The sequence below is a fragment of the Diuraphis noxia genome, unplaced genomic scaffold (assembly GCF_037042655.1).
Source record: "Diuraphis noxia isolate RWA-SAM2 unplaced genomic scaffold, SU_Dnox_SAM2 contig0002, whole genome shotgun sequence".
Lineage (NCBI taxonomy): Eukaryota > Metazoa > Arthropoda > Insecta > Hemiptera > Aphididae > Diuraphis > Diuraphis noxia.
The window spans coordinates 38,536,556-38,550,372 of NW_028301712.1; the positions used below are offsets into that span (position 1 = coordinate 38,536,556).

General features: G+C 28.2%; 2 protein-coding genes and 1 non-coding gene across 4 annotated transcripts in view; 1 reads left to right on the forward strand and 2 right to left on the reverse strand.

Annotated features, from left to right (window-relative positions):
* Nucleotides 1-851: 851 nt before the first annotated feature.
* ytr (U4/U6.U5 small nuclear ribonucleoprotein 27 kDa protein yantar) lies at nt 852-3,421 on the reverse strand. Its single transcript, XM_015509671.2, has 2 exons — nt 3,118-3,421; nt 852-1,575 (listed from the first exon to the last, which is right to left on the reverse strand). The coding sequence occupies exon 2, from the start codon at nt 1,566-1,568 to the stop codon at nt 990-992; it is 579 nt and encodes a 192-aa protein (XP_015365157.1). The 5' UTR covers nt 1,569-1,575; nt 3,118-3,421; the 3' UTR covers nt 852-989.
* Nucleotides 3,422-11,026: 7,605 nt separating this feature from the next.
* Nucleotides 11,027-11,098, reverse strand: TRNAM-CAU (transfer RNA methionine (anticodon CAU)). The gene has a single exon. It is a non-coding gene; the product is annotated as a tRNA-Met (tRNA).
* A 679-nt stretch (nt 11,099-11,777) lies between these two features.
* Nucleotides 11,778-13,817, forward strand: part of hiw (MYC binding protein highwire) — a 302,801-nt gene continuing 300,761 nt past the window's right edge. For both annotated transcript variants that reach the window (XM_089219243.1, XM_089219244.1), the window contains exons 1-8: nt 11,778-12,123; nt 12,215-12,272; nt 12,360-12,575; nt 12,636-12,789; nt 12,868-13,055; nt 13,127-13,262; nt 13,350-13,522; nt 13,589-13,771. In XM_089219243.1, coding sequence (XP_089075369.1) covers nt 12,053-12,123; nt 12,215-12,272; nt 12,360-12,575; nt 12,636-12,789; nt 12,868-13,055; nt 13,127-13,262; nt 13,350-13,522; nt 13,589-13,771 — 1,179 coding nt within the window. In that variant the 5' untranslated portion in view covers nt 11,778-12,052. The remainder of the gene's footprint in view (nt 12,124-12,214; nt 12,273-12,359; nt 12,576-12,635; nt 12,790-12,867; nt 13,056-13,126; nt 13,263-13,349; nt 13,523-13,588; nt 13,772-13,817) is intronic.

Here is a 13,817-nt window from a genome sequence, read left to right on the forward strand (position 1 = left end):
AGTTTGACTACAGTTTATAGGAGTAGTGTGCTAAATTTATACAGGAAGGGGGCATAGCCTATTACATTTTTGGTGGTTAGTACACAACATATTTTCTTAAAATATAACTAAAAAAATAAATTTACAGAATGGAAGGTCTAATTCAGACCTCCATACATTCTATATTTATATGTCTATGCTATTGTGTTTTGAGAAACAAATAATTATTAAGTTTTAACAAGGTAAGCAGTATCTGAAGATAGTAATTGACATCATATAATTACAAATCATAACTGAAGAATTCTGGTTGTTTGATGTTCACACAGATAGTATTGAGAAATGAGAAAACATAAATTTCCAAAAGTCCTAAAAACAACTTCCTTACCTTAAATTTGGGAGAATTTTTAAAATAAAATTAAGTTATTAGTCTGAAATAACAATGGATCAACATCATAAACAAAAGAAATGTAATTACTAACTAATCTGGTATTGGTAGATCATAGATGTGACTATTGTGATAATGAAATATGAATACAAAATATGTTTATCAATATTATCCTAGATATAAGTTAAATTATTTATTTAAATCTATAACCCTTTAACAGCTCAAACTGACATCAGTGAAAAATTTTATTTGCTGGTATTTTTTTTAAATACAAATACAAATACACATAGGAAATCTTTTTTATCTTAAAGAAACAAATAATAATATTGTTTTAAAGTAGATGTAGATAAATATATAAAGCATTGTAGAAAAAATATTACTTTTTATAGCAAATTTAATTTAGGTAGTTCAATATTTTCTCAAAAATAAAAGCTTAATTTCCTATACATAGTAGGAATATTGTTTAAGTTGTTTTATAAAAGTAAAATTAATTTACAATGGACATTTTAATCAGAATAATTATTACATACATAATTAAACTTTGGCTTTTTAAAGTAAAATGTATTATTATAAGTCAAATATCATACGATTGACATTTTATTTAAATAAAAAGTAAAAATTATACTCAAGCTACAAAATCAAGAGGTCTATTAAATCCACCTTTACGGTTCATGTACTGTCGGTATTTACGTTTAAGTATAACATGAACATCACCAACATTATTGCCGTCAACTTCTTTGCCATGAGTACTGTCAAAGTTACAAAATCCCATCATTTTCATCATTTCTTGTTCTTCAGCAGTTTTCCCACGCAGATCTTCTTCTGTAACTTTAGGAGCAGTATGTTGGACAGACCTAGTGTATTTTTTGTCTTTTTTTGTTGGAGTTTTTGACCTTGATCTTCTTAAATCACGATTTCTAGAACGACGTCTCTCTCTTGAATGTCGTCTTACAGGTGATCTCGATCTTGAATGACGCTGACGTGAACGGCTTCTTTTGCGTACATCACGTCTAGTCCTAGGTGAAATACTCCGAGAACGAACTCGACGTGGACTTCTTGAATGTTCACGTGGTTCACGTCTTGCTCTTGGTGATGAGCTTCGAGATCTACCTCTACGTACTCTAGTTAAACTGTTAGAACGATCTCGATGTTTATCTTTAGTACGATCATGTCCTTTATCTTTATAACGCTCTCGTTCTCTCATAATTATTCTGTAAATAAAATTTATATTAATACCTCATGATTTCCTTGGCAATCATGATATATATATATATAACAAATTTATTTCTATCCTTTTCGAGCAAGTATCTGATGCTTAACTATGCTCAACATAGCTACAAATGATAAAAGTTTGTGAAAATTTCAAAGTTAAAAATCTTTTAGTAGAATTTAAATTAATTTTAAAGATGTTAAAGAAGTTTGAATCAGGTATCTGCTAACTATGAATAATACACACATAATATAAAAGTAATTAAAATTCTATTTTTTGCATAATCAACTAAATCCTTAGATAATATATTGTAGGTAAAACAAACACCAAATCAGTGTTGCACAATCACTCTTAAGAGGATGTTACACCCAAATTTGTTGTCTCCGTCTTACAAGTGCGTAACATTGCAAAAACTGTTTCTTGTGGGAAAGAACCGAGAAAGATACAGTTATAACTAAGAAACACAATTTTCACCACATATAAAGGAGAATTTTGTTTGTGCAATATCGTTTTTATTTTTTCGATATCACTTATACAAAAAAAATTCTTATTGTTTTATAATATATTAATTTTGTGTTTTTTTAAGCATGAATAACTTTTTTGTGGTTCTGATATCCGAAAAAATAAAATGATATTGCACAGACAAAATTTTCCTTTTTATGTGGTGAACATTTCGTTTCTTAGTTATAACTGTAGCTTTCTCAGTTCTTTCCCGCGCAAAACAGTTTTTGCAATGTTACGTACTTGTAAGATGGAGACAACACATGCGGGTGAGACGTCCTCTTAAGTAGTTAGTATTTAAAATATTGTCTACTAACTATTGTTATACGTACTTATATGCATCACAATTTGCATAGGTACTTTTCTTAGGGACCCAGTGGAGGAACCAGTGTTTGAAGGAGGTAAAAGTACAAAACAATTTACAAAACCTACATAATATTTAAACCTCATGATTTAAGCAAAAAATTCTAAATGTCGCTCATCTTTATTGATAATGAGGTCTATGACTGATTGTATTAAGTTATTTACATTTATTTCCCTTTTAACGTGTATTGAACAAAGGCTTTTAAGCAGATTTTCAATCATCTTAGACCACAACTAAGTTTTCATTCTGTGAAGAGTAGAAAAAGCTCCTTTCAGTAAATGATAGTATTTGTAGAAAATATGCAATGTTTGGAAAAAAACATCAGCAATACAACAATAGCTATATCGGGATATTTTTTGGTAATTTTATTATATTCTAATTTTGGTATCAGATGTACAATCACCTAAAATAAAAACTGGAAATATGAATACCTACAAAATCTACTACTGCAATAAAGTTGAAAAAAATGCAGTCTAAAATATAGGCCAACTATGATGATGGAGGGGGAATGTCTCCTTTGCCATCCTTCTGAATTCGCAACTGTAAGAACCCAATATTTTACCCAAGTATATTATGCAAATATATAAATTATTAATCACCTAAGCTATTAAACTTTAAATGAGTAAAATGTAATTATTATTTATAACTAAATGGCTTTTGAAGTCTTGATAAACTTACCAATTTAATGATTTCTTATGATTCTGTTAATACACTCCTAATCCAACAATTAATGAACTTTAAAAAACGTTTATTATAATATAATATTAAATTACTGGTGCTATCTAGAAAGTGAAAATTCAAAGTGTTTTGATAAAATATTTAAACACAAACTGTAATAAATTTCCTTCACATTATTTAATTGAAATTAACTTCTTTAATCGCTTCAGCTACTGGCTAGACTTGGATGGCGGCAGCCAGCAAACGGAATCTAATTCTAAATTTCTAATATTTCTATTATTTCTAATATTTTATTTTCTAATCTATTATGATTTATGATACCCAGACACAGTTTGCGCATTCAATATTCATAAAAATTTCCCATTTTCAGATTTTCTAGCGATGTTATCATTGTTATCAATTAGGTCAGGTTTTAACGAATCCCGCGTAAATTTAAAATTAGTCTTTTGAGTACATATTAGTTAGATATCTATAGTGTCTAGGTGTTAAGCCAAATAGTGATAGATAATTCTTATTTTAGTTTAGTTTATTTTTATAATTGTTTAAATACACCAAGTATTTTTACAATGTTTTTACAATATTATAAAGTTAATTAATTAAGGTTTACAAATAAGTTTACGGACATTTTAGCTTGATTATGTCTGGATGAGTCTGCGGATAGTCCTCTTATTGAGCTTCAACTGCTTCAAGTAAAACATCTTGTGGAGCCATGGCCCATGGTTTTATAGTCTGTGGTTTTTGGTTCTTTTCCCATTGTTGAAGTAAAGGACATATTCTATTGTTTTTAATTGCGAATGAATTTTTTTTTAGTTGTTCATTGATCCATATGGTTAGGTATGGTATTCCAGTGTCGTTGTAGAGTTGTGTGTTTCGCATATACTATGGGGATTTAAAAGGTATTCTGAGAAATTTGTTTTGTATCGTTTGTAATTTTTGTTTGGGATGCGACTGCCGGCTGTCCATATTGGACATGAATATGTAATTAATGGTCTTATTATTGAGTGTATATTTGAAGTGATCATTTAATATGAAGCGTTGAAATGTAATTTATTAGGGGTATAAGATTTTTAATTGTGTATAGGCTTGGACGCTTGGTTTAATTTTTTATTTATATGCATTTTCCATGTTAATTTTTCATCAAGGTAAACTCCGAGATATTTAATTTATTGATCTTTATCTTGATTTTTAATTGAATTGGATTTATATATCTCTTTAGAGTAAATATTTTCGCTTCGCTCTTAATTGTCGAGTTTCCATTCTGTAAACCAGTCGCAAATTTGGTCTAAAGAAATTTGTAGTTTGTTATTGAGTTTTCAAGATTTTTATGTTGTGTTAAGATAACAGTATCGTCTGCGAACATTGCAAATTGATATTATTGTGGAACTGGGATATCATAGCAAAAATTTTAAACATTTAAAAATGATCCAAGAATATTAAATAATACATATAATATTACATATTATAGTTTATTTTTTATAAGCCATTGTTTAGGATTATTATCCTTACTGAAAATATTTTAATACAATAATACCTCAGGAGCTATTATATCTATATGAGCTATAATAACTCAAGTTCTTTAATTTAGATACATCAACATTTTTAGGAAAACCATCCACTAAATAATTTGCAGTAAAAAAACCTCCATTCTCATTTGAAAAATGGAAGTTTACATGGCCACAGAACTAGACATGTAAATAGTTGCAATTAACCTTTTTCAGAATGCTGTAGGCTTAAAAAATTTGCAACGTTGTATACTTTATACTTATTTATTATAATGTAGGTGGTGCATTTTTATTGTTAAACAAAGTTTCAAAATAAATGATTATATATATTTAGGTAGGTATATAATATTATTGTGTTGTAAAAAATCAAATTTCTTTGAACTAACTGCTACCACTAGACATGTAAACCGTTGTAGGCTACTAAATCTTTGTATTTGAAGCCTTAAATAAATATATAAAAAAATAAAAAATATTAATGTGATATTCACAGGTGTTATATCATAATTTCATAAAATTTATCTTGCTTCGGAGTTCGGAGTCTTAAAATTCATAAGAATAAGATTTAAATAATAATAATATGTTAGTTAGAAAAAATATAATATTAAATCAGTATTCCTTTTTTTCGTAGAAGCAAAGCGTTTAATTACATCATAAACTGAGAGTTTTATTTTAATTATTAGCTACCTACTACAATACAGTGTTTAGTGGAGGACAGAGTGATCGCTCCCCCCCCCCCCCGACCCCCCCACCCTAAATCACGTGCTTGCACAGAACACAAGTAGTACAAAAAATATCAGAAATTTGAATATATCATCTTAAGCCACATCGTTTTTAAAAATCTTGATTTACAATGTTTAAAATATTAACAAATTTATATTTACAAATTTTTTAAAGAAACTAAAAAGAGAGTATTTGGTCCATCATTAAATTTATTTCATGCTACAGATGAACAAAGATTATATTGATCTTATATATTCAAAAAAATCATCTGAACCTTTTTTGAATTTGTTGGTTTTGTTTTGGCTATATAGACATATAGTTATTTTATTATTTATGAGGTAATTATTTTAAGTATTTCATTTTAATTATTTAATTTAATAAAATAGAATTTATATCAGAGGTTAAAGTGGGAAAAAATTCCAGAGGGGACTAATGTCTCCATATAGTTTTAAGCGTTCCATATATCATTTTATGTATAATGTCTAATGTATAAAATCCTAATTTGTTAAAGGGGACGCTTTTTAACCGCCATCAGAGGTAAGGGGACTGAGTCCTCCTGCGTCCCCCCCCACTTTAACCCCTGATTTATATATATATTATTATTACTTGGGTACTGTCAGGGCCGGATTAAGATATTTTGCGCCCCGGGGCAAACCTACCTAAAATAATTGAATAATAATAACGAATAATTGGTCGCAGTTGTCGGTGGAAATGTTATCTATATTATATAGACGTTAAATAATTATTATTATTACCTGGACACTGTGACTAGTTATTACTTGTAATTCAGATATCGGTAAATTTGTGGAAACGCTTATGTGAGTTTGCGCGCCGTGTACACTGTCGTAATCGCTAATAGTTTTTTCACTCTAAATCTACAATATTTCAAAACTTTGCGCCTTTAAAATCTTGCGCCCGGGGGTAGATGCCCCCTCTGCCCCCCCTTTAATCCGGCCCTGGGTACTGTTGTTGAAGTTTTATATGCATCATTCATTTTTAAGTCAATTATTAGGACAAAAGCTACAATATATATAGTTCAATGGATGAATTGTCTTTATTAGACAGTGACTTAATAATTTTTCGCTAAGCTTTTTTTAGCGTTACTGCTGGCACTAGTATAACTTCAAATGATTGAAGGCCGTCTATATTTTCTTCTTCAACCATATTTAAAAATGTTTGCCGTTTAGTACTTTGCAGTCATACCTAACCTATTCATTACGATTGTCGTCTAAAGCAGTGTTTCCCTAAGTGTATTCCGCGGAACCCTACGGTTTCGCTGGACTATTTCAAGGGTTCCTTCAGATGTATGTGATACTGAGAAAATTATTTTAAATTATATTTGGATTATTTATATAAAAAATATCATTTTATATTATTTTAAAAAAGTTCACCTAAATAATAGCCCGAGTAGCAAATTTGTAATGCAGAGTCGGTGTCGAAGAACCGTGCTTAAAGCACCGTGCAGACACAGTGCAAGGGGACAAAAATAATTTGTTTAGGTTCAAAACACATGTGAGGGTGTAAAATGTTACGGTGAAAATGGCAATGTTTAAATTAAACCTATATTTGGGTTCACATTGAGTGCTTGGGTGTCAAAAAAGCACGGTTCAATTATCGAGCAACCATGTATTTTATTACGGTGCTCCTATTGTTCAACGGTTAAAAAATATAAAGAAGTATTACAACGATGATTGATATGCCGTTATTATATAATATTATAACCACGCGTTTTGTTATCACTAAAAAAGTCTATTCATTTCAATATTTGAGTGCATTTTACTTATTTTATTATTACCTATTATAGTTATTCAACGTACATCATCATAGTTCGTCATTTACACAATTATATATACAGTAGGTATATACGACAATTAAACTGATTTCATTTAAAAATGTAAGTATATATTTACAATATAATATATTATGTTAATATTAAGCAGTATTTATTGTAAAATGACTTTATAAAGAATGGATAAAAGAAATAGAAAATAATTAATAAAAATGTGCAGGTATATATAATATAATAAACATATACTATATTGTACTAATATATACTATAACAGATTAGGTATATATTAAACATGTGATTTCTTGTGTTTATATATTTACATACCTATTATGTTTTACATATTATAATATATTTTTATGTCATGTACCTACAATATACAATCTTATTAGCATTTGATCTTAGTTGCAATCGGAAATAATTAAGTACCTACTAATACTATTAACTAACATTAATTATTTCTCAGATAAGTGTTTATTTGAATGTATTAAACAAGAAAAAGTAACGAGTAATTTAGTAATTTTACTATAAAAAAAAAACTAAATTACTGGAAATTAATTTACCATCAAAGTACTTAAAGATTCCTGTAAACTTCCTAATTTCCTATTAACTTAAGATAATAGTGATAATACGTATATAGTTACTCGTGGTTACTCCTTAACACTGCTTATCAGTATTCACTACTATTTATAGTATACCTGTCAGTCATTTATATTTAGGTAGGTAGATACTTATAAGTTATAACTTTATAAATTATACTACAGGTATATTATTATTATTATTATTATTATTGGTATGGTATCTGTCAAAAAGAAAAGTTGAATATTTGTTTGATTTTATTTATATCAATTAGATTATGAATATTACTATTCTTAACTGCTATAGCAGTACATGTATACATGTATACATGCCTACCAATGTAAAGAATATCTATAAGTAGATAGTATATAGGTATATAAGATATTAAGATCTATTTAAATGAATGTTTAAAATAATTATACATTGTTTTCATTTTCATAATACCTAATGCTTTTAATCAATTCAACTATTTGAGATTCTATGATTAAAACATTACCTATTTTTTTTGCTCTACTTTACTTTTTTAATTATACCCACCAAAAATAATTAATAAATAAAAAATAATAATTATTGTAGTATGTATTTTTTAGTTATGATTTAAGTTATGCTATTGACATAATATACAACTATACAAGTATTAAGCGGTACAATTATAGCTTCCTAATCATAATTTTTTGAGACATTAATAAAGTAGCAAAGGTGGGCAAGTTAATGAAAATAATTAACTCAAGTTGAGTTAAGTTAAAAGGACACAAAATCGATAAGTTTAAAGTTAATAGTTAACAAATTATAAAATTAACTCGATAAGTTAAAAGTTAATATAGGAAAAAAAATTAACTTAACTCAGTTTAAAAAAGTTAATCTATTTTTTTTAAATTATTATACCTTAATTATTAACAGTGAATGTGTCTTTCTAGTTTCTAATTTATAAATTATAAATCAATTTGATTTAACTTTTATCATAATGTACACTGTATACCCTTTTACTTTTTTATTATCTATTAAATTAAACTATTTTTAACTATTTTAACTTATTAACTTATTAACTTATTTATTTTTTAAATCAACTGAGAAAAGCTAAGTTATTTCAACTGTAAATTAAACTAGTTAAGTTAAAAAGTTAAAAAAAAAATTAACTTTTTAACTTAACTTTAACTTTTTAACTAGTTAATGCCCACCTTTGTAAAGTAGATATTGTTTTATTAGATATATCTACTCATTAATAGGTAGGTACTTAGGTATTGGTAATAACTAATATGTATTGATCATTGATGTATTTTATGTATTCAAGTAATATATAATTTAAATTATTTAAATTATTGTTCACTGTATTAAATTTACTTTAGGCCTAATATCCACTTAAGTAAATCAACGCGTTACCGAAGCAGAAAAAGTGCAGCAATAAGAGGTTCAATTGATGCATGTTTTTATAATGAGGTACTATGCCATTATAGCTATAGAGGAAAAACAAAAAAAAAAATTGTTGTGCTGGAGTTATACAATGTAATACGTGGTAAATAAAAAAAATGTATTCTTAATATTTGTATAGAATGAAGTTATAGAAAAAAAACTCCGAGCAAAAGTGTTATTATATAAAATATAGCAGCGGTTCCCAAACTTTTTTTATTCAAGGCTCCCTAATAATTAAACATTTTTTTTCACGCCTCCCCTAAAGAATATTCAATAAAATAGGTTTAAAATAGTTTAATATATAATATTTATTAGTTTTAAATTTAAATTTTGATGACAAAAAAAACAGTAAACTTAATATTTTATTCTATACAAAATAATAGTTTCAACAATATTTTTATCGGACCTAAAATAATTGATCTAACATCTAAGAATAACAATATGTGTAAAATTCCAACCGCGCGCCGCGCCGCCCTTGTTAAGTGCTCGCGCCTCTTTTGGGTGGCGCGCCACATAGTTTGGGAACCGCTGAAATATAGTATTATTATTATTGATGCTTGAATTAAAACCATAAATAAATACTAAATAGGGTGTTGTTTTCAAATTGATTTTAAAAATATTGTGTTTAGATTTTTGATATTGATTTAACTGCTAAAAAAAAGTTTTATAATATATTTATATATATAATATATATATGATATTTAATTTTTTACTGAAAAAAAAAATAGATAATTGTTTTAAGAATTACCTATATTAATTATTTTTATTTATTTTTCTAGAGGCTTTATCTGGTTTAATAAAAACGGCGTCGGATGAAACAACATTCCATAAAGTAGTTGATAACTACTTAAGACATGCAAAATAATTATATATATATAATATATTGATAAGTGTAAAGTTATTTTTACTATTTTTTTTTTTTAATATTATGTTATATTTATGCTAATAAAGTAATTAGTCAAACATAATATGAATTGGCATTTTATTGATATACCTATTTGTTTATTTTTACCAATAAATTAGTTTTAATAATGTTATAGTAAAATATTATATTTTAAAATATATTTTATGCATAAAATATATATTTAGATATACCTAAACCTAAGCACGGTAATATTACAAACCGTTGAGCAATTACAGCACCGTAATATTTTACACCGTGGCACAGTTAATAAATTTACTTCTTCACTAATGATGCACGGTCTGAAAAACCACCTTGGTTCCGTTTTTGAACCGACAACTGCACCATTAATGCACGGTTAAAATGTTCACAGTAGCACCGTGTACTGACGCTTACACGCGCGGATGATGCACGGTGTTCTCTGTATAAAAGTTCGGTATTCAAATCAACCTTCTGCACTGTGCAGTGAAGAGAATTTGCACCGTGCTTTTAACAATCATTTACTGATGGCAGAGCACGCAATGTGAACTGAATTTGCTACTCGGGAGTTAGATATTATATAATAGTTATTATAGTATAATATCGTTATAAAATATTTGTCGTATGTAATTGAAATTGAACAGAATAAAACTTATAACTACATAATTGTAATAATCATTAGCAATATCATTAAAACATTTTTTGTAGTACTGTTTTTTTTTAGAAAAAATGGGATTGAGTTGGAATTAAAGACATTAGGGTTCTGCAAAACACAAATTATTTTTTAAGGGTTTCGTGATCCTAAAAGTTTGGGAACCGCTAGCTGGTCTATATAGGTTTATAATAGATACAGTAAATGATAATTAAATAATAATGTCTATGTATATATGTAATAAAAGAGTTGAGTTTAATCTTTTACATGATAATTTATGATAGATACTTAAATAATCTTAGATCATATATGATCTAAGTAAACAACTAAATAGTGTGATCCCTGAAACGGATTTTCGAAAATATATTAAAAAAATTATTTAGCAGAGCGTGGTTTCGATCCACGGACCTCTGGGTTATGGGCCCAGCACGCTTCCACTGCGCCACTCTGCTAGTTAAAGAAGGGGAAATAAATTATTATATTTAACTCTGTTTATCATTTTCATTAAACTTATTGTGCAGTTAAATATTATGATGGCGTAGTTCATGATTATAGTTCTTAAATATATAGTTAAATCCATGATAATTTAATTTATCATGGTTAAATCGTAGGTAAGGCATCATAGTGCATAAATAGTAAAAAATATCTATGGGATCAGCCTTCTAAACATCACTATTGTCTCTAAGTAAAAATGCCTACTTATTATCCATTGGCTATTAAATATATAGTCATCATAATATAGTCATATTTGAATATTTAGTTTTACATATTTATTAGATCTTTATGTCATCATTGTAAAATTAATAATTATAATGTAATTAATTTGATTGTCGAGTACGAAGTAATTACCTTTAGATAGGCATTATTTACTTATTTACCTATTTAATTAATATTATATGGTTTAGGACATTTATGAAAAAAAATCGCATGGAAACTTAACAATATTCTGCATTCGTTCCAAAATGTTTAGATAATTTGAATTGCATAATTATAGAAATTTGATGACCCAGTTGACCCACAGATTTTTAAATTTTTTTCCTAACAGCGGGCAGCGAGCTCTAGTTCGAAAAGCTCGATGGTTGGGCCGCGTATGGCGCGTAAGTGTGAATAGGGAACAGCTATAACTTTTTCGAGAGATAGCGTCTACGGCTGTAGGGTTATCGATCCGCCATAATCGATTGGTCAGCTCCACTATCATTTTCTCCCACTGTTCAGCACACCATTGTTTATCAACACAAGTTTGAAATTCGATAACAGGGAACCCGGTAAAAATAAATCAATACGATTTTACGATGATACGATCCGGGGAGGCCGTAGTAAACTATTGTCTTTCACTGACGATAAATTTGTCCGATTGACTTGCTGCTGGCCGTACACGGAGTATGTCTTGACTACTATCGGTCACTATGTTGCCCGAGGTGGACGGTATTGAACAGTTGTACAGGCGATTTTTCCAGGAAGCCCAAGAACTACCCAAGTGAGTTCTTTAACTTGGCGACCACAATACGTATTTGTTGTTTGTCTTTTAGTAAATTATCATAATTATCAATTACCCATGATTTGTTTAGGAAACAAAATGCAAAAAAAAATTCTCACAAACCTCAAAAAGGATCAAAACTGTACAAGGTAAGTCTAACAATATTATTACCTATTGCTATTATTATTATTATTTAGTACTCGACTGTGCAATTATGATTTGTTTCATTTTAATAGGATGGTGGGTGGACCATGTATGTATCGGGAAATGCTTCTTCCTTTGCAGTGCTATCAGCCGCTCGATATGCTGTGTTTGATAGACATGCTAAAAAATCTGACGAAGCATACTGGAACTCGTCATCAGCTCCAATATGTCTCAAAACTCTCAACCGAGTGCTACAAACTTCAAATAATGTTCAGGCTGTTCCATGTTCAGAAATTTTCCTCCCTAAGGTTAGTTGAAGAATATTTTAGGGAATGTATCTTAAAACTCATATCTATTGTTATTTTTAGGTAGTAGGCATAGGTTTACGCAGTGTATTTGAACTGATTAAAGAAAGTAGAGTACCTTCACCAGACATATGTACTAAAGCTTTAATGGCCTTATTAGATATTATTCAGTACCAGTCTCCAGAAGCCTTAAAAGAAGAACCATCAGAAGTTATAGGTAAGTTTATAGCGATTAAGAAAGTTAATTGTTAACCAACTTTTTATTTCTAATCATTACTTATTACAAATTGTATAGATCCATTATATGAACTTTTATTGGATATGGCAACTGGAAATTATGATAATGGAACTTATGATTTTAAAGCAGTTTCATGTTCTTGTCTTATAAGTTTAGTAATAGTTAGAGGAGATACTGGTAAAATATTAAACACTTTAACAACACTAATCATGTGCCCAGATTATGCATCCCCTAGAAAAATAATTGTAAGTGGATTTATGGACAAGTATATTCATATAATATAAAGACAGTAACTTATTAATATGCATGTTTTTAGTTACCAAAAGTCTTAACCAGTCTGCAAAAATGTGTCCGTGTTCTTACACATGGGGATTATGAAACTCCTGATTGGATGTCCAATGGAGTTCCAAAGTCATCTGAAATAATAACATTAAATTTAAACTATTTACAGAGTACTTATTGAACTTAAACATAACTATAAATTAGTATTAATGAAATGAAAAAGTTCAGTTTCTAATTTTTTTTTATTTTTTTATAAGATGTCAAAGGAATAGCATGTGATGGAGACTATTTATATACTTATTCAGAATATGGGTTTCATAAAATTGGTACTGGCTTTGGTGGTACAGTTAGTGGACATCCATATGTCAATGTAGCTCGTTCATCAAGTCCTACTTTACATTCTAGTGATGTTTGTCTTGGATTTTATCAAGTTAGTAGAATATGTTTATTTAATTTAATCAATATGCACTTCTTTTTATTTGACTACTGTTTCTAGAAAATGTTATACTTGAGGGTTTATCATACAAACCAGACTAGCACTCAAGAAATTGAGTTTTTAGATAAAGATACATTCAAAAAATTAGGACGAGTTCAGCTAGATACTTCAGTAATATTGGATACATCTTGTAAACCTGTATTTAATGATAAAGATAGATTATGTTTTCTTGATCAATCTGCAGTAAGTATTTTGCTAGTTTACTATATATAAAAAAATTAACATTTTT